The 26,829-nt window shown below is 34.4% G+C and overlaps 1 protein-coding gene across 5 annotated transcripts in view; it reads left to right on the plus strand.

Moving 5' to 3' along the window:
- The window catches only part of Tsp42Ej (Tetraspanin 42Ej), a 37,263-nt gene extending 10,946 nt beyond the window's left edge, over positions 1-26,317 (plus strand). For all 5 annotated transcript variants that reach the window (XM_075312177.1, XM_075312175.1, XM_075312176.1 and 2 more), the window contains exons 3-6: positions 7,047-7,208; positions 9,724-9,885; positions 25,786-25,974; positions 26,046-26,317. In XM_075312177.1, coding sequence (XP_075168292.1) covers positions 7,047-7,208; positions 9,724-9,885; positions 25,786-25,974; positions 26,046-26,132 — 600 coding nt within the window. In that variant the 3' untranslated portion in view covers positions 26,133-26,317. The remainder of the gene's footprint in view (positions 1-7,046; positions 7,209-9,723; positions 9,886-25,785; positions 25,975-26,045) is intronic.
- The last annotated feature ends 512 nt before the right edge of the window (positions 26,318-26,829 follow it).

Consider the following 26,829-nt stretch of genomic DNA (forward strand, 5'->3'; position numbering starts at 1 on the left):
TTCTTTGGGGCCCTTCCTCCAGCTTCAGTCCATTGTTTGGATTGTTCTTTTGACTCTGGAGTATAGTGGTAGATCCATGTCTCATCAAGATTTATGAAACGACGCTTAAAATCCATTTTATTTCGCTTAAAACGATCCAAACAAGCTTGAGATATGTTCATTCTTATGAGTTTTTGATCGACTGCTAACAAATGCGGCACCCATCTTGCAGAAAGCTTTTTCATCTGTAGTTCTTCATGCAAAATTAAATGGACTCGATCATTTGAGATGCCCATGATATTAGCAATTTTACGCACTTTTATTCGTCGATCATTTAACTTTGTTGTTGTTGCTATTTTTGGACGTCCACTACGTGGTTAATCTTAAATGCTTGTACGACCACGTTTAAATTCAGCAACCCAATTTTTCACTGTTGCATATGGTGGAGCACTTTCACCTAACACATTCACCATATCATTATGAATTTCTTGTCCCGATAAACATTTTTTATGTAAATATTTAATGACAGCACGCATTTCTAACTTTGCCATTGTAAAAAAATTGCGGATGCGTCTTTTTAGAACACCTGTTTCTATATGAAGGAGTTGCCAGATCGCAACAAAATTTAACATATGTTCATAATAGAGATGGAAGTTTCCAAAACACTTAAATTTTTTCTGTTTATACCGGGCTTTTTGTGCTAGGCTAAGAAGTTTCCGAACTGCCCTCGTATAGGACATGATTTCATGGGCTTACACTGCATATGTTATATCGTACACCCAATTTTCAATTTTTTTATGTCCTTTGATTAGATAACACTTCCTCTCATGCAGAAAAAATCAATATCTGTAAACTATAAATAGGTCACCTTAATTGCTCAAGGGCAATATTAGAAATGACACAAAATGGGGGTTTCACTTTTTCCATAGAAAAAAACTTGCATAAATTGCATAATTGACGAATCATATACTCAACTATATACAACTGGTAAATTAATATTAAAAGGACACCCTTAACATAATCCAATAAAAATATTAAATAAAACGTACAAAGATAATGTACAATCGATCCTCAAAGTCATGCCCTCTCAGGTGGACATCGGTGGTGGAAGGGTTAAAGAATATTTTTTATCGAGAGAAAATTAAGTTTTTACAATACTATAATTTTTCTTGTAGCTATGATGATTCCGATCGTCTATTGTACAAAAATAGAATGCATTCGGACATTAGTACACTCTCAAAAACAAAACAAAAAAATGCTTTTCTAAGATATATCACAGATATGTTTTTATACCCACCACCATAGAATGGTGACGGGGGTATAACAAGTTTGTCATTCCCTTTGTAACACATCGAAATATCGATTTCCGACTATATAAAGTATATATATTTTCGTCTGTCTGTCTGTCTGTCTATCGGTCTGTTGTAATCACGCTACAGTCTTCAATAATGAAGCAATCATGCTGAAATTTTGCACAAGCTGCAGGCAGGTCAAGTTCGAAGATGGGCTATATCGGTACAGGTTTTGATTTAGTCCCCATATAAACCGACCTCCCGATTTGGGGTCTCAGGCTTATAGAAATAGTTTTTATCCAATTTGCCTGAAATTTAAAATCTAGAGCTATTTTATGACCATAAAGAGGTGTGCCAAAAATGGTGAGTATCGATCTATGTTTTGGTATAGCCCCCATATAGACCGATCTCCCGACCGATTTTACTTCTTGGACTACTAGAATCCGCAGTTTTTATTCAATTTACCAGAAATTGGAAATCTAGAGGTATTTTAGAACCATAAAGAGGTGAGCATCGGTCAATATATATATATATATATATATATATATATATATATATATATATATATATATATATATATATATATATATATATATATATATATATATATATATATATATATATATATATATATATATATATATATATATATATATATATATTTTTTTTTTTTTTTTTTTTTTTGGGATTATAAAAACCGTAGTTTTTGTTCAATTTGTATGAAATTCGAAATCTAGAATTATTTTTGGTTCATAAAGAGATACGCCGAAAATGGTGAGTATCGGTCAGTGTTTTAGTATAGCCCCCATAAGAACGATTTCCCGATTTAACTCCTTGGGTTTGATAACCCAAACATGTTTCGAGGGCAAAATGTTATTTTTGAACGGTGAACATGGAACATTTTTGTCGCAAAAATGTTGTTTTCTACGAAAACATATACATTGTTTCCGAAACCAGATACATAATGTTCGAGAAAATAACATGGTTGCGGCGAACATGTTACATGTTTGCAGTCTAAAATAACATTTTGCTCTTGAAACATGTTTGAGGTGATCATATTCCTTCTATAAGAACGATTTCCCGATTTAACTCCTTGGGTTTCTAGACACCGTAGTATTTATCCGATTTGCCTGCAATTTCACTTCTTGAGGGTGTAGAAGGCGCAGCGATAATGCAAATTGTTTGAAACTCAATGTAAAATTTCCAGATTTTACTTTTCGGGTGAAAATCTACAGATTTAAGATTTCAAATCAAGACGTTATTTTATAATTTTCTTGCACACTTACAAGAGATGTTAATGAAACAAAACAAAAATGATTCTTAAAAATCCAGAATCTGATATAGTCTTCATAGGTAAAATCTTTAAATTTATCTCCGGGAAGTGTATTGGATTACTGCTCTGCTTGAAATTTCAAAGGAACCCCTAATATTTGATTCATGGTGGTTCGGCCTGGCCGATCTTACGGCCGTATATACTTGTTAATATTTTGTTTTGGGTTTGAAAAAATGTACTTTTGAATATTTATCTCTAATAAAGTGTAGGATTCAAACTATGTTTGGTACAGGTATTAGAGAAGCGATTTTTTTAAGATGTATGTGGCGTTTTCTTATATGACTAAATCTAACATCAGATACAATTATATATAGGGATATATATAATTGTATCTATTAGATCTAGGCCAATATTGAGATCTGATCAGATCTATTTCCATAGTAAATAGATATTATTAGATCTTACCATTTTTCGAATCTACTCATATATATTTGTATCAAATTTTATCTCCCAATTTTTACTCGGATGCTGGGTTTTCTATAACTTCAATTTTTTTACAGGCAGTAAATGCAATAAACTTTATTGTGTTGGATTACAGATAAACAAATATGTTCATAATTTATTTGAATGTTATACTTCACATATTTATTTATTAACAAATTATTAAAGTCAACAACGCCTTAAAATACTCTCATTTCACCCAGAAAAAAGTGACCGCTTCTTTAAGTTAAAATGAACTCCTGGTGAAGAAAATTGAACTTCGTATAGCGCCAAAGACATTTTTATTTGTTTGAACGTTGTGATTTTCGTAGAAATTAGGTAGAATGCATTCCATATATTAGTTAACATTTTCCTATATTTATGTACCACTATACTACAGAATGAAAAAAATTAACTGGATTGAATTCATATATGGAATGATTTTATTGAACTTTTTTCATTCATTTGAACAAATCTTACATATTTGTGGTAAAACTTTTACTTCAAAATTAGAGCTGCTTACCTTCGTTTTTAAATACAGTTTTATTTTTTTATATGGGCATTTTTTCTTCAATAAAAGACATGCTTTATTAATATGTTAAATATATTTATTAAGAATTAACAGCATCGACTGGCCTTGAAATATTAGTTTATTATTCCACTATTTCCAATGTCCATGTAAAGTTACCAACTGTAAAACGTAATGATTTTCTTCTTCTTGTTCCTTTCACTTTTAATAAGATGCTGCGTAACTAGTTTGTCATCCTTTTACAATTTCAATACCTACAAATATAACAAATCATAAACCATGTATTTTTCAAAAAGGTTAGCGTCACTGTATGAATGTTTCCTGATAATTGAAGATTCCAAAACGAAGACGAATGGAGGGGTTGTTATTCTGTTGCTGTTTTCTTTCTTTATACACCATCAAGAACATTGATAGACTTATTGTTTGTTATTTATGTTCAATAATTTTTCTCACTAATTTAAAATAACAAATATTTTATTTGTTATTTATTATATTATTTTTTAACAATCTCTCCGTATACCATAACAACGCGATTCCAACTAAAAAAACAACCCACGCGCAAACATATCGGTTGCATCGATGACAGGTATCGATTACAGGTAGGTAAAAGAAATATAGGAAAATTTCCTATATTCTAACAAGTGTGTTTCCTTAAGTTTTGAAAGTATTGAATACTTCTTAGTACGAATTAACTAAAATATTTTTCTATGTCAAGTGTTATTCGTGTGTATGATAAGCTTTCTATAATAATGGATGTCAGTGTTATCGTTTTATAAGAAATTTTACTAAATTTGAGGAAACTTGGTTTTAGTTCGGGTTTTGTTTATTTTTACGAATGCTTTGTTATCAGTGAATAAAATTTTCTTCTTCAGTAGTAAATTCTTATAACCAGCGAAGAAAACAGTATTAGTAAAATTCCATGCCTTATTCTAGTTAATGAACTATTCCTAACTGCTTTCAATTTAGGATTTTTTTTACTGAAACAAGTAAATTTTATTATTTCACACACAAATTTAACTTAATGGAAATAAAATGGCTAAACTAAATTGATGAACATTTTTTCCTTTAGTTTCGAAGGCAATTTTTTCTGGGTGTTTGGACTTTAAATTTCACTGTGTTGTGTTGATAGTTTTTCTTTATACTCTCCGGGTGTCTCTTTCTAAACACATATATGTTTATGGATAAATTCTAAATTAATATATGTTTGCAACCACACATATTATGTTTAAAAAAGTGTTATGTCCCAAACATAATATGATCTGACATATTAATATAATATGTCGCAAACATGTTATGCTAGTTTATGAACATTATATGCTTGCACTTAAACATAATATGCTAAAATGTGAGTTCCAAACATATAAATTTTACACCGAAACATATTAAAAATGGTCTTTTTCGTCCGTGTAGAATCTGCAATTTTTGTTTTAGTGCCCAGCAAAAAAATTTGGAAGTTCTTCCAAAGGCACAACTTTAAAAGCACTTTTGGAAGATGCACTCACAATGATGTTCTTTATTTTAACTACCCAAGATGTTCTTTTAATTCAATTTTTTTAAATTATTTTTTTCATACTTTTAATGGGTAATTTAAAATTTTTTTTGTTTCAAATAGGGTAAGAATTCATAAAATGGAAATCATATCAATTTTGTCGAAAAAAGTGCTAAATCCAAAAAAATTGTGAATTTTTGAAAATATTTGAGGTCAAACGTTTCCGACAAGCGTTAGAATCCATTAAAAATTATAAAAATTATTTATTTGACAAAATATCACAGGATTGTTTAATTTACAACCAAAACATTGAATTCGGATCACACCTAAAGAAGTGATGCAAACTCAGTGCAACGGCTGTTGAAATGGAGGACTTCCGTCCTATGACAAGCCCATGTTAAATTCATCGCTTCTGCGTCAATTTTGCACCACTTCCGGATCCAAAAAGAAAATTTTCATTACTTTTTTGGCGACTCTTTTTTTGCTGGGTGGTTTTTAGACTTACAGATGTATCTGTGAAGTGAATTTTATATCGGTCCATATTCTGATATAGGTCTCATATAGCACTACTCGTATCGCCCTATTTAGCGAACTTTAAGATTCTTCTGAATCTTAAACATACAAAGGTTCATAAAGAACCAGAATTTAAGTCATTAGGACAAATCTTAAATTTCACTCAGATAACTTAGAAACTATGAATACCACGAAAAGTTATAACAGAGTACACTGAAAAAAACCTTTTGGCGTAAAAAAAACAAACGGCGGATCATGAATGCTGCTTCGTGAAAATAAAAGTTTGATAAACGCGTTAATATAATAAAGTATTAAAATATCATAAGGTTTGTTTTTTTTTTTTAGTACTGTCGTGACGGACTGAAATAACAGAGTATTAAAAGGAAACAGTCCTGTAGTTGATAGAACTATTGACCATATTATAGTTTTGGAAAAACAATTGACTCCGATTTTCATAAAGCTCCATTAGTGTCAAGTTAGCTAACGAACTTTTACACCGTGCTATGGATATATCAGTCATCCTACCATATACCAGATATAAACTTATTTTTTTTTCGGTTAAATTTAACCGGAGAGAATATGTTTGCAATTTACTTTATGTTAACTGGCAGTTAAAGCCTAAGGAGCTATATGAATATGTCCGTGAATATGATAAAAAAAATTAAATGTTAAAAAACATTGAACATTTAGATCAATGTGATGAAAATGGATCAAAGTCGTTTGGACCAATTTACTAAATATTTCTAAAATTTGATGCACTCAAACGACTGTACCCATACCGAAATTTTACCTGAGAAAAAAAAGAAATATTTTTCGTTTCGTATGGAAATAGATCTTCCAGTAGTTGTTCAATGTTTCGCTAGTTTCAGTTCATTCAAGAACTAAAAAAAAAAACACTATTAAATATAGAACTAAAGATAAAATCTGCAAGAATATGATGGAAATTTATCATTGTGTGCACTTAAGTAAATTCAATATGATTCATGTTCTGTGATATCTTTACAAAAATTTGAGAAGCATTTATGGACGGACATGTCTATGTTTACACGATAGCTCGACATTAGAGAAAAATTATCGGTATCATGTAAATGTCTAAGATTCGCAATGAGCTTCTTTGTATATTTCGGTAATCGTTTCTATTTGTTTATTTTCTGTCAGTCCGCAGTCATTTCTGTTGCCGGTGCCAAAATCTATGATACGTGATTCGTACACGCAAAGAAAAAAAAAATAATAATAAAATTTTCATTTGGGGACAAATAAAAGCCATCGTTGTTCATAATTTCACAAAATTGTGGCTTCACTGACATCGATGAAAACGTTGTCTTTGATCCAAAAAGAGAATTTTTGTTAAAATATTAAGCGTGTAGCTATTTAAATGACATTTTTCATCATTTCCCTTTCACATGAATTTCCGTCTAATTAATTGCGATGGGACTTTGTTTGCATAGATCTTTTGCAATTATTTTTCTTCAATTTTTTTTTGTCTTTCAGTTGCTCGGCGTAATACTGATATCGGTTGGCGTGATTACGCTGGGCGGTGCTGGTTCTCCAACAGGTGCCTATATTGTCAGCGCTTTGGGCGCCTTGGTTTTCACTCTCTGCACTGCCGGATGTTTTGCATCTTTAAGAGAATCTCATAAGCTGTCAATGGTGGTAAGTAGTCATCGAATAGAATATTGAAAATTTTGGAAAAAAAAACACTATTTATAATTTGAACAACTTTTTTATGTCAATAACTTGGAAATGTTTGTGTAAATCACAAAATGCCTTCAATTAAATAATTATACACCGAAAAAAGTGAACAGTTTTACAGGAAGAATGAACTACCACGCACGAAAATTTAACTATAAAATTTTACTCCAAATTTTGAGATTTCCACAAGGCGTTGTTAAAACCAGGAAATTTTAATGTCCTGTTGTACTTTTTAACTGCAGTTCACGAAATTACATCATCTCATAGAAGAAAAAATGAACTAAAAGTAAAGAAGAAAATCATTGGCGCCAAATCATGACCATTTTAACCATACAGTAGTTCATTCTTACTAATTTTGGGAATCGTGCGAAAATTTTCCTTTGTTTTAGTTCACATTGAACTTATGTGTACACTGAAAAAAATATTGTCGTGAGGTCAAAGATTTCATGTCTTTAAAATACGAATACAAATTTTGCTTAGCATAGAAGACGCATTTCTCTAAAATAAAGTTATTTTCCTTGTCCAAAAGTCGATAAACTTTTCAATGAAGTCGTATTATCCTTATAATTAAGTGATTTGATTTAAAAATGGGTATCTTAACATGAAAGAAAAAATTTATAGGCTAAGGTCAACTTGACTTTAATAATTCAGAAAAATTCTTTAAATTTAATGAAATTGTCTTTAAATTTGTTGTCTTTTTGCATCTTGACTACAAACAAAAATTCGTTCAAATATAGGACATGTTTTTCAAAACTTTATTTTAAAGAAGTTTTTTACTTCAAACATAGCATAATTTCTACTGGAAGTCGAGTCCTAATTTGGAAAATAAAGTTGCCGTTAACTCGTTTTTAAAGGACTTTGATAGCATATGAAGAAAAAAAGCTGAGAAAGCGAAAAATTAAAATTTGCTTCCTAGAAGCAAGTACACAAAACCTAAATTTAAAAGAGAATTGTGTCTTAAAAGTATCCTTACTTGTATTCTCCGCTTCTTTGGCTCGGAATCAATACCAAATTTTTTTAAAGTAAAGACAAAATCTTTGGAACCGAGTATGCTTTTTTTTCAGTGTACGGTCATTGAACTTTATACTCACGTTTAGTTTATAAAAATTTTGAGACATACTTAAAAAAATAAGATTTTATTAAGCTGTGGAAAATTTCGATAAAAATAATAAAATTTAACTACAAGCAAATCATTTTTTTAATAAAAAATAATTTAAATTTAGCGTTAGTTTAACTACGGAATTTTTTTTCTATGTATATACCTGCATCATTTCTTAGGTTAGGTTAGGTGGCAGCCCGATGTATCAGGCTCACTTAGACTATTCAGTCCATTGCGATACCACATTGATGAACTTCTCTCTTATCACTGAGTGCTGCCCGATTCGATGTTAAGCTCAATGACAAGGGACCTCCTTTTTATAGCCGAGTCCGAACGGCGTTCCACATTGCAGTGAAACCACTTAGAGAAGCTTTGAAACCCTCAGAAATGTGACCAGCATTACTGAGGTGGGATAATCCACCGCTGAAAAACTTTTTGGTGTTCGGTCGAAGCAGGAATCGAACCCACGACCTTGTGTATGTAAGGCGGGCATGCTAACCATTGCACCACGGTGGCTGCATCATCTCTTAAAGATTATGGTATTGACCCTGATCCAAAGATGCGGTTTCTTTAAAATTTAGAATTTATTAGCGACCTTTTTAGCTTTAAATCTACACTGAAAAAATATTGACTTAATATGAAAGATTATGCAACCTAAATTTTAGGATACGAAACTTTCACAACATTGAGAAGAAATTTCTTTAAAATTGAATTAAAAGGAAGCTTTAAAATTTCCGTCCCTCCACTAAAGTCACATGTCTTTAAAGTAAGTCAAATATTCCTTGAAGTAAAGAAAAACATTTTTTGATTTAAAGAAATCGTCGGGGTCACCAATGTAGAAATCAATGCGTCGTGATGATTAATAATCCGATTCCCGCACTTCATTCCCGGGAAAGCGGGAGCGAAAAATACCAAATTCTCGGGAATTTCCGGGATCCCGTTCCCGGAAAAATTATTTTCTTTAAATTTTGGACACGAATCTTTAAAATTTCCGTCCCTCCACTAAAGTCACATGTCTTTAAAGTAAGTCAAATATCCCTTGAAATAAAGAAAAATATTTTTTGATTTAAAGAAATCGTCGGGGTCACCAATGTAAAAATCAATGCGTCGAGATGATTAAAAATCCAATTCCAGCACTTCATTCCCGGGAAAGCGGGAGCGAAAAATACCAAATTCCCGGGAATTCCCGGGATCCCGTTCCCGAAAAAAACCCTAGTGGTAACACTACCCGGTGACAAGGTATAGCTTTTTTGATCTTTGGTAACTCCAAAATTTCCGATGTATTCATTATTTCAATTATAAAACTAAATTAATCACAACTCATGAGGAAAAGTACAGACCCTTACAATATATTTTTATATTTTCTTCTTCTTTCAGTATATAGGTCTAGGAGTAGTTACAGTGGTCATCGAGACAATATTCATGATTGCTTTCGCTGTGATGAAGGAAGATTTCATGGAGATGACAAAGGAACGTGTTAATAACACCTGGCAGCAGGAACTGGTCAAACCTTTATCAATGAATGACATTCAAATACAAGTAAGTAAAATATTTCACTCATTCGCACTTTAAGCCTTTGGACGTAACGAAATTTAAGATCAAGGGAAATATCAATTGTTGTTGAAATAGAAGAAATAATGAAAAATGAAAAAACTCGTTGCTCGAAAATTTCGTTTGGACGGTCAGTAGACGATACGATATACCTAATCGTCAACATTTTCAGAGTTTAAGAAGAAGAACACTTTCAGAATTTCAAGAAAGTGGCACAAAAATGTGGCACATTGTGAAAAATGGTTGCCTTTTATTTGGCGAGATTGGGCAGCACTAGGGTTAGAATCTGCTAACTGACATCTATTAGGTATACCGGTATGAAATGATCGTTGTTATACCCTCCACCATAGGATGGGGGTATATTAACTTTGTCGTTCCGTTTGTAACACATTGCTCTAAGACCCCATAAATTATATATATATATTCTGGGTCGTGGTGAAATTCTGAGTCGATCTGAGCATGTCCGTCCGTCCGTCCGTCTGTTGAATTCACGCTAAGTATATGGTCTCTAACAACCATGCAGAAATTGGTCCATATCGGTCCATAATTACATATAGCCCCCATATAAACCGATCCCCAGATTTGGCTTGCGGAGCCTCTAAGAGAAGCAAATTTCATCCGATCAGGCTGAAATTTGGTACATGGTGTTGGTATATGTTCTCTAACAACTATGCAAAAATTGGTCCACATCGGCCCATAATTACATATAGCCCCCATATAAACCGATCACCAGATTTGACCTCCGGAGCCTCTTAGAGGAGCAAAAGTCATCCGATCCGATTGAAATTTGGTCCGTGGTGTTAGTATATTGTCTCTTGGTTCCTTATCGGTTCATAATCATGGTTGCCGCTCGAGCCAAAAATAATCTACCAAAATTTTATTTTTATAGAAAACATTGTCAAAATGTTATTTCTATAGAAAATTTTGTCAAAATTTTATTTCTATAGAAAATCTTATCCAAATTTTATTTCTATAGAAAATTTTGTCAAAATTTTATTTCTATAGAAAATTTTCTCAGAATTTTATTTCTATAGAAAATTTTATCCAAATTTTATTTCTATAGAAAATTTTTTCCAAATTTTACCTCTATAGAAAATGTTGTCAAAACTTTATTTTGTCAAAATTTTATTTCTATAGAAATTTTAAACTTAATTATATACGTATTTAATCTGCCTTTTTTAGTTTAATATATACCACGTATAGACTATGTGGTATATATTACGGTGTTAGGAAGTTTTAAGATACCTTGTCATCGGCAATTGTTACCGCAACCCACGTAATTCGATTGTGGATGACAGTCTTCAGTAGAAGTTTCTACGCAATCCATGGTGGAGTATACATAAGATTCGGCCTGGCCGAACTTACGGCCGTATATACTTGTTTTTTCATGTGGCACTCATTTTCCACATTTTTGGAAAATGGGTCAGAAATTGATTGTTGTGCATCATTTAAAATTGCTGCCATTTTCTTTTGATTCTCCATCCAATATCATTTGCAATTCGGCGTCTTCAAACTTTTTTGTTGGTCTTCCACGTTCTTAATTTCTCACATCGAAACCATTATTTTTGAACCGTTGAAACCATCTTTGGCATGTGACCATATACCTCTACAAGCATTCGATGCGACTCTACAGCACTTCAAAAGAAAACAAAACAAGTATATAAGGCCGCAAGTTCGGCCAGGCCGAATCTTATGTACCCACCACCATGGATTGCGTAGAAACTTCTACGAAAGACTATCATCCACAATCGAATTACTTGGGATGTGGTATCTTAAAACTTCTTAACATCGTTTTCTAAATTGTGATTTAGTCCATACATAGTATATATTAGACAAAAAAGTTATGTATAGTTAAGTCTACAAATAATTACGAATCGATATGGACTTTTTGTACGTAGAGAGCCAGAATTGAAATATGGGGGTCGCTTATATGGGGGCTATATACAATTATGAACTTGATATGGACCATTTTTTGTGTGATTGGGGATCGATTTATCTGAGGGCCATATATAACTATAGACCGATAAGGACCTAGTTAGGCATGGTTGTTAACGACTATATACTAGCACAATGTACCAAATTTCAACTCACTCGGATTAAATTTGCTCCTCCAAGAGGTTCCAAAACCAAATCTCGGGATCGGTTTATATGGGGCTATGCACAATTATGGGCTGATATGGACCATTTTTGGCGTGGTTGTTAAATATCATATACTACAACCACGTACCAAATTTCAAGCAGATCGGTTGAATTTTGCTTCTCCAAAAGGCACCGGAGGTCAAATCTGGGGATCGGTTTATATGGGAGCTATATATAATTATGGACTGATATGAATCAATTCCTGCATGGTTCTTGGATACCATATACCAACATCACGTACCAAATTCCAACCGAATGGGAAGAATTTTGCCCTTCCAAGGGGCTCTGGGGGTCAAATCTGGGGATCGGTTTATATGGGGCCTATATATAATTATGGACCGATATCGACCAATTTTTGCATGGGAGTTTGAGGTCATATATTAACACCACGTACCAAATTTGAACTGAATCAGATGAATTTTGGTCTTCCAAGGGGTTCCGGAGGTCAAATCTGGTGATCGGTTTATATGGGGGCTATATAATTATGAACCGATGTGGACCAATTTTTGCATGGTTGTTAGAGACCATATACTAACATCACGTACCAAATTTCAGCCGGATCGGATGAAATTTGCTTCTCTTAGAGGCCTCGCAAGCCAAATCGGAGGATCGGTTTATATGGGGGCTATATATAATTATGGACCGATGTGGACCACTTTTTGCATGGTTGTTAGAGACCATATACTAACACCATGTACCAAATTTCAGCCGGATCGGATGAAATTTGCTTCTCTTAGAGGCCTCGCAAGCCAAATCGGGGGATCGGTTTATATGGGGGCTATATATAATTATTGACCGATGTGGACCAATTTTTGCATGGTTGTTAGAGACCATATACTAACACCATGTACCAAAATTCAGCCGGATCGGATGAAATTTGCTTCTCTTAGAGGCTTCGCAAGCCAAATTTTGGGGTCCGTTTATATGGGGGCTATACGTAAAAGTGGACCGATATGGCCCATTTGCAATACCATCCGACCTACATCAATAACAACTACTTGTGCCAAGTTTCAAGTCGATAGCTTGTTTCGTTCGGAAGTTAGCGTGATTTCAACAGACGGACGGACGGACGGACGGACGGACGGACATGCCCAGATCGACTCAGAATTTCACCACGACCCAGAATATATATACTTTATGGGGTCTTAGAGCAATATTTCGATGTGTTACAAACGGAATGACAAAGTTAATATACCCCCCATCCTATGGTGGTGGGTATAAAAATAATGCTTTCCACAAATGATCGCTTTCTGCTACAAAATTCGACATTTTTAACACGATGGAAAATATGATGGTGTCTTTTCTATGCACAGTCATTGTAGTTAACTATAACATTTGCTTATTGTTGTGTTGAAAATAGATTGCAAATAAATGAATAAGAGTAAAAAAAGGTGGTCATAGCAAACAAAAAAAAAATAAATAAATAAATAAGGGCACGTTCACAACAAATGTTCCTTATCCAGACATTTGTATCTTGCCGCTCACTTCATAGCCGATATATCGTAAAGCTTGACATTTTTGAGGTTATACGTACTCAGTGCGTTGTTTACATTATTTTTAAGGATTCATCTTGCCCAAAAAATGGAATTAACTCGTGAACTTTTCGTGCGAATAGATTAACGACAAAGATTAACTCAATAACAGTGCATCGATGAACTTACTTCAATTTTTTTTGGCTATGAAGCTCCGTCAAGGACCAGTGTTTATCAATGGTATGGTAAATTCAATCGAGGTCGTAGGTCTGCTCCAAATCAGTTGTTGTTCTGGAAACCATTGAAGCTATACGCCAACTGATATTACAGATCGTCATGTGATTTATTGTTAGATTGAGATAACTTAAGACATTTAGCATAATAGATCTCGACCGATATTTGCGCCCAGCGAGTAATTTTTATACCCTTCACCACTACTGTGGTACAGGGTATAATAAGTTGGTGCATTTGTTTGTAACGCCAAGAAGGAAATGCCAGGGACCCATCCTTTAGTATACCGATCGTCTTAGAATTTAAATCTGAATCGATTTAGCTATGTCTGTCTGTCTGTCTGTTCATGTATTTTTATGTGCAAAGTACAGGTCGCAGTTTAATTGTCCTCAAATTTGGCATACGATATTTTTCGGGACATAGACAATCGCTTTTGATTCAGATTTAGATATAGCTGACATATATATTTATCACCGATCTGGTCATAATTGGCGTGTTTATAAACCGATCTTCTCCACTGTGCATCCAAATCGGTTCAGATTTAGATATAGCTCCCATATATATCAATCGCCCGATTTACACTCATATAACCACAGAGTCCAAAGTTTTACTTGAAACTTTGCACAAGGTGTAGAAGTAAGGTTCTGTATATACATGTCAATTTTTGGTGATATCGAATCAGATTTAGATATAGCTCTTGTGTGAGTGTCCTGCATTTTCTGTAAGGCGTAAGCGAATTTTAGAAGCAAACGTCTTTAAATAACTAGCGGACCTATGTAAATAATATGTAATAGGTACTTATAGTTAATGTGGTATCGCAATGGACTGAATAATCTAAGTGCGCCTGAAAATAAATCGGGTGCCAATTTAACCTAATCTAGATATTGTTCCAATATATTATCGAGGTCTCTTATATATTTTATTTATTGTTCCCAATATTTCGCGATTACGATATTAAATCGCTTCCTCAGGGGTCTACAATAGATTTATAGAAATTACATTTCATAAATATCACAGTATTAAACATTTTATAATTGAAATAAGTGTAAATATTAATTATTCCCATATATATCATTCGCCCGATTTTATATCATATGACCACAGAGGACAAAATTGTAATCTGATGTACGTGAAATTTTGCTCAGGGAGTAGAAATAACATTTTGACCGTGCTTGTTTTTTCAGATTTGGGTAACAATGCCCCATAGGTTAGGTTAGGTGGCAGCCCGATGTATCAGGCTCACTTAGACTATTCAGTCCATTGTGATACCACATTGGTGAACTTCTCTCTTATCACTGAGTACTGCCCGATTCCATTCCGAGCGTTCCACATTGCAGTGAAACCACTTAGAGAAGCTTTGAAACCCTCAGAAATGTCACCAGCATTACTGAGGTGGGATAATCCACCGCTGAAAAACTTTTTGGTGTTCGGTCGAAGCAGGAATCAAACCCACGACCTTGTGTATGCAAGGCGGGCATGCTAAACATTGCACCACGGTGGCTCCCAAAATGCCCCATATATCCACATAATCTTTGTAACATCGCCACTGCTAAGTCGAAAGCTTGTAGAAATAACTCCAATTTTCCTATACTTCTAATAAATATATATAGACCGATAAATCATAAATACACTTTTGCGAAGTTGTCTAAAATTTTTATACCCTTCACCACTACTGTGGTACAGGGTATAATAAGTTTGTGCATTTGTATGTAACGCCAAGAAGGAGTAATCATAGACCAACCTTTTAGTATACGGATCGGCTTAGAATCAGGGATCCGGAGCGGTCCATTTTTTTCGCTCCGCTCCCGCTCCGGAGAAAAAAAAACCGCTCCGCTCCTCGCTCCGCTCCGAGAAAAAAAAATCGCTCCGCTCCGCTCCACGCTCCGCTCCGCTCCTCTTCGAGAAAATTATAGTACAAACATTGTATTATTTGTTCAATTGAGTTTTATTTTATTTAGAAAAATCGGGCGGTACATATATGGGAGCTATAGCTAAATCTGAACCGATTTCGATGATTTTTTGCACATATAGTTAGTGCTATAGAAGATTACATTTCGCCAACTTTGAGTAAGATCGGTTGATAAATAAGGGTTTTATGACCTAATTTGACAAAATCGGGCGATACATATATATGGGACCTATATCTAAATCTGCACCGATTTCGATGAAATTTTCAGACCTAAAGGGTGATACAGAAGATTATTTTTTGCTAAATTTGACGACGATCGGTTAGTAAAAAAAGTGCAACGTGACCCCATTTGTCGAAATCGGGCAATACATATATATGGGAGCTATATCTAAATTTGATCCAATTCAGTAACGTTCGTCCTTGTGCCCAAAAAAACTCCCTGTACCAAATTTCATCAAAATCGGTTAATAATTGCGACCGAAATCCTGTGAACAACAAATACATGGACAGACGGACGGATGGACGGACGGACGCCAAGCGCTAGATCGACTCAGGAGGTGATTCTGAGTCGATCGGTATATATTTTATGGGGTCTAAAATCAATATTTCTTGTAGGCACATTTTTTGGCAGATCAAACTTGTTATACACTGAAAAAAAGCATACTCGGTTCCAAAGATTTTGTCTTTACTTTAAAAACTTTGGTATTGATTCCGAGCCAAAGAAGCGGAGAATACAAGTAAGGATACTTTTAAGACACAATTCTCTTTTATATTTAGGTTTTGTGTACTTGCTTCTAGGAAGCAAATTTTAATTTTTCGCTTTCTCAGCTTTTTTTCTTCATATGCTATCAAAGTCCTTTAAAAACGAGTTAACGGCAATTTTATTATCCAAATTAGGACTCGACTTCCAGTAGAAATTATGCTATGTTTGAAGTAAAAAACTTCTTTAAAATAAAGTTTTGAAAAGCATGTCCTAAATTTGAACGATTTTTTGCTTTGTAGTCAAGATGCAAAAAGACAACAAATTTAAAGACAATTTCATTAAATTTAAAGAATTTTTCTGAATTATTAAAGTCAAGTTGACCTTAGCCTATAAATTTTTTCTTTCATGTTAAGATAACTATTTTTAAGTCAAATCACTTAATTATAAGGACAATACGACTTCATTGAAAAGTTTATCGACTTTTGGACAAGGAAAATAACTTTATTTTAGAGCAATGCGTCTTCTATGCTAAGCAAAATTTGTATTCGTATTTTAAAGACATGAAATCTTTGACCTCACGACAATATTTTTTTCAGTGTACCCTAACCACTATGTGGTTTAGGGTATAATGACTTTAAAACAATGTGTTGAAATATTTTATTAATTTTGAAGATTTTTTCAGAAATATTAAATCCATTTTGTCTTCATTAAAGGAAGCATTCTAGGAAGCAAATGTTAATTTTTCATTTTTTTAGATTTTTTTCGTCAGTTGTTATCAAAATCCTTTAAAAACGAGTTAACGAGTTATTTTTTTTTTCCATATTAAGACTCGACTTCCAGTAGAAATTATGCTATGTTTCAAGTAAAAAGCGTCTTTAAAATAAAGTGTTGAAAAACATGTCTTATTTTTTAACGATTTTTTGCTTTGTAGGCAAGATGCAAAAAGGAAACAAATTTAAAGACAATTTTATTAATTTTAAAGAATTTTTCTTTATTATTAAAGCCAAACATTTTATCTTTCATGTTATGATACACATTTTTAAGTAAAATCACTTAATTATAAGGACATTGCAACTTCATTCAAAAGTTTATTGTCTTTTGGACAAGAAAACAAGTATATACAGCACTAAGTTCGGCCGGGCCGAACCTTAAATACCCACCACCATGAACCAAATATTAGGGTTTCCTTTGAAATTTTAGGAGGGCTTGAGGACACTTCCCGAAGATAAATTTAAAGATTTCACCTATGAGGACTATATCAGATTCTGGATTTATAAGAACCATTTTTGTTTGAGTTTTAGAGGAATCATTAACATCTCTTGTAAGTGTGCAAGAAAATTATAAAATAACGTCTTGATTTGAAATCTTAAATATGTAGAAGTAAAATCTGGAAATTTTACATTGAGCTTCAAGCAATTCAAGTGAAGTCGGTCTATATGGAGGCATTACCAAATGGACCGAGCCTAAAATATCAGAATATTTACAATTTCAGGCAAATCAGATAAAAATTACGGTTTCTAGAAACCCAAGGAGTTAAATCGGGAGATCGTTCTTATGGGGGCTATACTAAAACATGGACCGCTACTCACCGTTTTCGGCACACCTCTTTATGACCCGAAAATACCTCTAGATTTCCAATTTCAGGCAAATAGGATAAAAACTTCGGATTCTAGAAGCCCAAGAAGTAAAATCGGGAAATCGGTCTATATGGGGGCTATACCAAAATATGGACCGATACTCACCATTTTCAGCACACCTCTTTATGATCCGAAAATACCCCTAGATTTCCAATTTCAGACAAGTTGGATAAAAACTACGCTTTCTATAAGCCCAAGACCCCAAATCGGGAGGTCGTTTTATATGGGGACCATACCAAAACATAGACCGATACTCACCATTTTTGGCACACGTATTTGTGGTCCTACAATACCTCTAGATTTCCAATTTCAGGTAAATTGAATAAAAACTGTGGTTTCTATAAGCCCAAGAAGTAAAATCGGGAGATCCGTCTATATGGGGGCTATACCAAAATATGGACCGATACTTACAATTTTTGGCACACGTATTTGTGGTCCTACAATACCTCTAGATTTCCAATTTCAGGTAAATTGAATAAAAACTGCGGTTTCTATAAGCCCAAGAAGTAAAATCGGGAGATCGGTCTATATGGGGGCTATACCAAAACATGGACCGATACTCACCATTTTTGGCACACCTCTTTACGGTCATAAAATACCTCCAGAATTTCTCCCTGATCAAGAATATATATACTTTATATAGTCGGAAATCGATATTTCGATGTGTTACAAACGGAATGACAAACTTATTATACCCCCGTCACCATTCTATGGTGATGGGTATAAAAAACTTTATTTTAGAGAAATGCGTCTTCCATGTTAAGCATTCTTATTCTAAAGACATGGAATCTTTGACTTCACGACAATATTTTTTTCAGTGTAGAAAACTAAAAAATTAAATATAAATAAGATCGTTTAATTGCATTTATTTGACGTTCATTACAATCATCTTTGTAGTAATACGGGATGAAATTGATCGAAAGTACTGTTGTTACTTTTACAACACATACTAGATATATATTTTGACATTTGCCGTTTTTGAAAACAATTACTAAAAAACACGTTGTGTTTTCCCCAATGTACGTACGTACAAAAATACATATCGTACATTTTAAACGTTTACTTACACTACGCTAAGTACTAGCTAAATTTGAAATTACCTACACAGTGTAATTTCAAAGTTACACATTTCATTCAAGTAATATTTTATTCGGAGCGGAGCGGTTTTTCATTTGGAAACCGCTCCGCTCCCGCTCCGCTCCGGATTTTAGAAATGCCGCTCCCGCTCCGGCAAAAAAAGGGCTTGCTCCGCTCCGCTCCGCTCCGCTCCGGATCCCTGCTTAGAATTAAATTCTGAGTCGATTTAGCGATGTCCGTCTGTCTGTCTGTCCGTCCGTCTGTCTGTCTGTTGATGTATTTTTGTGTGCAAAGTACAGCTCGCAGTTTTAGTCCGATTGTCCTAAAATTTGGTATAGGGTCCTGTTTCGGCTCAAAGACGATCCCTATTTATTTTGGAAAAAATCGGTTCAGATTTAGATATAGCTGCCACATATATTTCTCACCGATCTGGTCATAATTGGCGTGTATATCAACCGATCTTCCTCAAATTCCGTACATCCGAATATTTTACGGGTCTCGAAAAACTTCCGAAATATCAGCCAAATCGGTTCAGATTTAGATATAGCTCCCATATATAGCTTTCGTCCGATTTACACTCATTTGCCCACAGAGGCCAATTTTTAACTCCGATTTGGTTAAAATTTTGTACAGGGAGTAGAATTAGCATTGTAACTATGCGTGCCAAATTTGGTTGAAATCGGTTCAGATTTGGATATATCTCCCATATATAGCTTTCGCCCGATTTACACTCATATGACCACAGAGGCCAATTTTTAACTCCGATTTAGTTGAAATTTTGCACAGGGAGTAGAATTAGCATTGTAACTATGCGTGCCAAATTTGGTTGAAATCGGTTCAGATTTGGATATATCTCCCATATATAGCTTTCGCCCGATTTACACTCATATGACCACAGAGGCCAATTTTTTGCTCCGATTTAGTTGAAATTTTGCACAGGGAGTAGAATTAGCATTGTTGCTATGCGTGCCAAATTTGGTTGAAATTGGTTCAGATTTAGATATAGCTCCCATATATATGTTTTTCTGATTTTGACAAAAATGGTCAAAATACCAACATTTTCCTTGTAAAATCGCCACTGCTTAGTCGAAAAGTTGTAACACTGACTCTAATTTTCCTAAACTTCTAATACATACTTATCGAGCGATAAATCATAAATAAACTTTTGCGAAGTTTCCTTAAAATTGCTTCAGATTTAAATGTTTCACATATTTTTTTACTAATATTGTGTTCCACCCTAGTGCATTAGCCGACTTAAATTTTGAGTCTATAGATTTGTAGAAGTCTATCAAATTCTGTCCAGATCGAGTGATATTTAAATGTATGTATTTGGGACAAACCTTTATATATAGCCCCCAACACATTTGACAGATGTGATATGGTATCGAAAATTTAGATCTTCAAAGTGGTGCAGGGTATAATATAGTCGGCACCGCCCGACTTTAGACTTTCCTTACTTGTTTTGAGATTTAAATGTTTTCCATATATTATACCCACCACCATAGGATGGGGGGTATATTAACTTTGTCATTCCGTTTGTAACACATCGAAATATTGCTCTAAGACCCCATAAAGTATATATATTCTGGGTCGTGGTGAAATTCTGAGTCGATCTGGGCATGTCCGTCCGTCCGTCCGTCCGTCCGTCCGTCTGTTGAAATCACGCTAACTTCCGAACGAAACAAGCTATCGACTTGAAACTTGGCACAAGTAGTTGTTATTGATGTAGGTCGGATGGTATTGCAAATGGGCCATATCGGTCCACTTTTACGTATAGCCCCCATATAAACGGACCCCAAAATTTGGCTTGCGAAGCCTCTAAGAGAAGCAAATTTCATCCGATCCGGCTGAATTTTGGTACATGGTGTTAGTATATGGTCTCTAACAACCATGCAAAAATTGGTCCACATCGGTCAATAATTATATATAGCCCCCATATAAACCGATCCCCCGATTTGGCTTGCGAGGCCTCTAAGAGAAGCAAATTTCATCCGATCCGGCTGAAATTTGGTACATGGTGTTAGTATATGGTCTCTAACAACCATGCAAAAAGTGGTCCACATCGGTCCATAATTATATATAGCCCCCATATAAACCGATCCTCCGATTTGGCTTGCGAGGCCTCTAAGCATTGGCGGAGCTAGAAATTTTCTCTGGGGGGGGCTATGCCCCCCCAGACATCCTTCAAAATTTTGTCGAAATTTCCGAAGCGATAAATTACCCCTATTGATAAAACTATACATGATTGATACTATCATTTTTTTTGATTGAATACATTTCAATTAAAAACAAGTAAGTAAAATCTAAAGTCGGGCGGAGCCGACTATATTATACCCTTCACCACTATGTAGACAAACATTTGTGTTACCATCTCAACTACTTAAAATTTGCTGGGAGCTATATAAAGGTTTGCATTTCCAGATACAAATACTTTTAATGGAAACAATTTTTTGTACTTCTACAAAAACTCTAGAATTAAAATTTAAATCGGCTAACGCCCTGGGATGATACACAATGTTAGTAAAAAATATGGGAAATATGAAGCGAGAGATATAGGACAATTAGAGTAATATTTACAATTTTTGCTACTCAGCAGTGGCGATTTTACAAGGATATTGGTTAGATCTCGCCAAGATATGTGTAGGGCGACTTGGAGCCTTATTTAAAACTCATCCGTTCTGTGGAAATTTTGGCATTGCAGTGTGTAGGATATGGGGAAATCATCACAGAATTTTGTGTAAACTGTGAGAATTTTGGCCATATTTGTATTCTCTGTGGAAACTATCCAGTCAATTGGAGGAAAATCCCATTGAAAATGGGTCTAAAATATGAAACAGTCGACCATATTTCCCCAACTCTGGTGTACGTATATATGGGAGCTATATACAATCTGAACCGATTTTGAATAAATTTGACATGTATAGTTAGAATAATAATTCTGCTATCTATGCGAAATTTCACGTAAATGGGAGTATAACTTTGGCCCCCCTGGTCATATGAGTGCAAATCGGACGGGAGATATATATGGGAGCCATATCTAAATCTGAATCGATTTCAACCAAATTTGGCACAATTACCTATACTACTAAACGTACTCCTTGTGCGAAATTTGAAGCAAATCACGGCAAAACCCTGGATTTTGAGGCCATATAAGTTCAATCGGACGAAAGATATATATGGGAGCTATATCTAAATCTGAACCGATTTTAACAAAATTTGACACACTTAACGATACTATTAAACGTACCCCTTGTGCAAAATTTGAAGCAAATCACGGCAAATCTCTGGCTTTTGTGGCCATATAAGTTCAAATCGGACGAAAGATATATATGGGAGCTATATCTAAATTTGAACCGATTTCAATCAAGTGTACCAAGCATTGGTAGAATGTCAATTCTACTCTTTATGCAAAATTTCACGAAAATCGGTAGTAACCTTTGGCCTATGTGGTCATATGAGTCTAAATCGGACGAAAGATATATATGGGAGCTATATCTAAATCTGAACTGATTTTGCTGATATTTTGCAAGTTTTTTGAGACTCATAAAATATTCGGATGTACTGAATTTGAAGAACATCGGTTGATAAACACGCCAATTATGACCAGATCGGGGATAAATATATATGGCAGCTATATCTAAATCTGAACCGATTTTTTCCAAAACCAATAGCAATTGTCTCTGTCTCAAGAAACGGCCCTATGCCAAATTTGAGGACGATCGGACTTAAATTGCGAGCTGTACTTTGTGCACAAAATTACATATACAGACAGACGGACGGACAGACAGACAGACAGACGGACATCGCTAAATCGACTCAGATTTTAATTCTTACCCGATCGGTATACTAAAAGATGGGTCTATGACCACTATTTCTTGGCGTTATATACAAATGCACAAACTTATTATACCCTGTACCACAGTAGTGGTGAAGGGTATAATTAATTAGATCAATTAATTTCATGGTTGAAGACAAAAAATATTTTATTGTATGTGGGAGCCGGTTCCACGACACCGCTATAAATAATCAAATAGCAACTTACCATTATTTAATATAACAAAAAATAAAAGCATTGCTTTAAGTATGTGTTTGAAAAATATTGTTTGTAATTTATTTTTAATTCAAGACAACAAACATATGATTTTTAAATTTTATTTAAAATGTGTGTTTTAAAACAGGACTAGACATCATAAAGCAAAACATAAACTTAATATATTCATCGTGTATAAAAAATACTAAGAATAAAAAATTAAATAAAAGGCAAAAAATAAATTGAATATTATAAAACTTCTATCTTCGATTAGTTTTTAGAAATTCTCTGAGAACAGAATACAACGAAGCAACTGTCGAGAGCAGCGGTGCCAACTCTGTGGATTTTTCGTGATTTTGACGATTTTAGATGGTAAATTGGGCATGTGACGATTTATGATTTTAATCAACGTAGTTATAAATTGACTATTTTTGAAAATGTGCGTCTCAAGTTTCCTTTTAGTGTTTTTATTACGTGTTTTTAGTTGTAATGTAAATATCAATACTAAAAAATATGCTTAACATACTCTCTCTGCCACAATCTTAATTGGATTAAACACATCGCAAAGCTTGAATTAAAATATAAATCAACTGTAGCTTTGATTATTCTGGGGGGGGCAAGAACTATTCTGGGGGGGGCATAGTCCCCCCCAGCACCCCCCTAGCTACGCCAATGCCTCTAAGAGAAGCAAATTTCATCCGATCCGGCTGAAATTTGGTACGTGATGTTAGTATATGGTCTCTAACAACCATGCAAAAATTGGTCCACATCGGTTCATAATTATATAGCCCCCATATAAACCGATCACCAGATTTGACCTCCGGAACCCCTTGGAAGACCAAAATTCATCTGATTCAGTTCAAATTTGGTACGTGGTGTTAATATATGACCTCAAACTCCCATGCAAAAATTGGTCGATATCGGTCCATAATTATATATAGGCCCCATATAAACCGATCCCCAGATTTGACCCCCAGAGCCCCTTGGAAGGGCAAAATTCTTCCCATTCGGTTGGAATTTGGTACGTGATGTTGGTATATGGTATCCAACAACCATGCAGGAATTGATTCATATCAGTCCATAATTATATATAGCTCCCATATAAACCGATCCCCAGATTTGACCTCCGGTGCCTTTTGGAGAAGCAAAATTCAACCGATCTGCTTGAAATTTGGTACGTGGTTGTAGTATATGATATTTAACAACCACGCCAAAAATGGTCCATATCAGCCCATAATTGTGCATAGCCCCATATAAACCGATCCCGAGATTTGGTTTTGGAACCTCTTGGAGGAGCAAATTTAATCCGAGTGAGTTGAAATTTGGTACATTGTGCTAGTATATAGTCGTTAACAACCATGCCTAACTAGGTCCTTATCGGTCTATAGTTATATATGGCCCTCAGATAAATCGATCCCCAATCACACAAAAAATGGTCCATATCAAGTTCATAATTGTATATAGCCCCCATATAAGCGACCCCCATATTTCAATTCTGGCTCTCTACGTACAAAAAGTCCATATCGATTCGTAATTATTTGTAGACTTAACTATACATAACTTTTTTGTCTAATATATACTATGTATGGACTAAATCACAATTTAGAAAACGATGTTAAGAAGTTTTAAGATACCACATCCCAAGTAATTCGATTGTGGATGATAGTCTTTCGTAGAAGTTTCTACGCAATCCATGGTGGTGGGTACATAAGATTCGGCCTGGCCGAACTTGCGGCCTTATATACTTGTTTTTTACTAACATTGTTTAAGTCGGAGTGGACTGGCAAAAAATGGCGGTGCGACTCGGCGGTTTCATTCTCTGGTCACCACTTGAAGTTGACAGCTCAAGGGAGTAATACGATTTATCTACTACAGGCAACTTTCATTGCATATTTTTAGGCGGTATATGTGTCTGCTTGAAAACGTTATGGTATGCGAAGGGAAAATTGATCACAAATGAATAAGATTCGTCATAGATAACTAAGTAATAGATGACCCATCGCTCTCCGACCAGAAAATGTTGAAGAAGCCCAAATGAATTTTCTGACATTTCGTTTTGAGTTTTTCGTAAAGAGAAAAATTGCTCAAAATTAAATTTTGTGTTTTCGCGGTTTTAGTCGCAATTTTTTGTTCAAATATAAACTTTTGAATATTTAATTTGATTATAAATCATCGGGTGTATCAAAAATGTTCAAATTGTGGATAAAATAGGAAAATTGTTAAATCTTAAATCTCAGAGAGAATTTGGAATTCCCCCTATTTTCTTCGTTTATTTTTCATTTCGGGGAATGTCAATCCGCGTTTGACTCCGATGAGTCATCTATTACTTAGTTATCTATGATATTAGTAGCGTAAACTCTTAAGAGGATTTGGGTTCAAAATTTACAAACTATATTAGAGTATGACAGGAATTAATTAAAACTGGCACAACGTGACACAATAATGTACAAACTACAGCATTTAGTGCCACAACGTGGTACAAAAGTATCAGCAAGTGGCAAATTTGCCACTCAAGAGTCCTAACGGTAACACCGAAAACTAGTTAATTGTACACAAATCCTTGGTATATGTATGAAAATATTTTTCCTACTTCAGCGACTATATGTAAATTTATACGAACTTTTTCTTCAATAACAAAAATTACCTCTTCAGATTTGCTAAATGTACCTCTGGTTCTTTTTCCTTCACAGTACGAATGTTGCGGAATGACTGGACCCCAGGATTACAATAATAAACTGCCTTCAAGCTGTTGCCGATTGGGTGACTGCTCCAATGAAATTAATGTATTCGGCAAAGGTTGTGGTACAGCGGCAATCAAATTCATTGATGACGAAAGTGATAATTTGATCTTAACCCTTGTGGGTCTAGTGGCTCTCGAGGTAAGTATCTGCTATGGAATACAATTTAAGACAAGCCTTGTGTGATAAATACTTTTTTGAAATCTTTACAGGCCCTTAGCATTATATCGGCCTATTATTTGGGCAAGGCGGTCGAAGCCAGAGGTGTCAAATCAGAGCAAATTGTTATTAATGAGTAATCATTGTTATCCGAAATCCGAAGATCTTGTTGCAATTTGTAGAAATGGTTTAATTTTTACGTTAACAAAATTGTCTCATTGTAAGAGATGCCTAAGTAGTTTTCACTGTTCAATGATTCAAGTCCTAACTAAAGTTCTAAAGTTTATAAATGCAATTTTTTAATACAACCGAAACAAATGTCAAATGTGTTTAGTTCATGTGTAACTTCTTTTGGGTGGAAAATTGGGAGTTTTGTGACGAAGTGGGTATTTGCATTTGGTGGAATTTTCGTCCATACAAACAAGTAGACTGTTTGACTAAAAATCATCGGTGCCAAATCATGACAATGATATAATAGAACATTGTTACTATTTTTGAGAATTGTCGAACATTTTCTTCCGCTTTAGTTCACATTAAACTTATGTGCGTGTACGATCATTGTATGGATATTAGTCCATAAAATTTTTGAGATAAGGACAATTTCATTGGGCTATGGAAAATTTCGAAAAAATAAATTAAATTTAGCATTAATTTAACTACGAACTGAACGGACGTATTTTTTAATAGCGGATTATTTCATCGTAATAAGTAGTGTGGTGGTAAATTAAGCCACCATGCAGCGAAACTCAAAGTAATCCACTGGGTTGCTAACTTCATGGCCCAGTGGACGGGTATCGACTGAAGTTATAAATTTGGGCAATGACCAAGAGTTTACGA

The sequence above is a fragment of the Haematobia irritans genome, chromosome 5 (genome assembly GCF_050003625.1).
Source record: "Haematobia irritans isolate KBUSLIRL chromosome 5, ASM5000362v1, whole genome shotgun sequence".
Taxonomy (NCBI): domain Eukaryota; kingdom Metazoa; phylum Arthropoda; class Insecta; order Diptera; family Muscidae; genus Haematobia; species Haematobia irritans.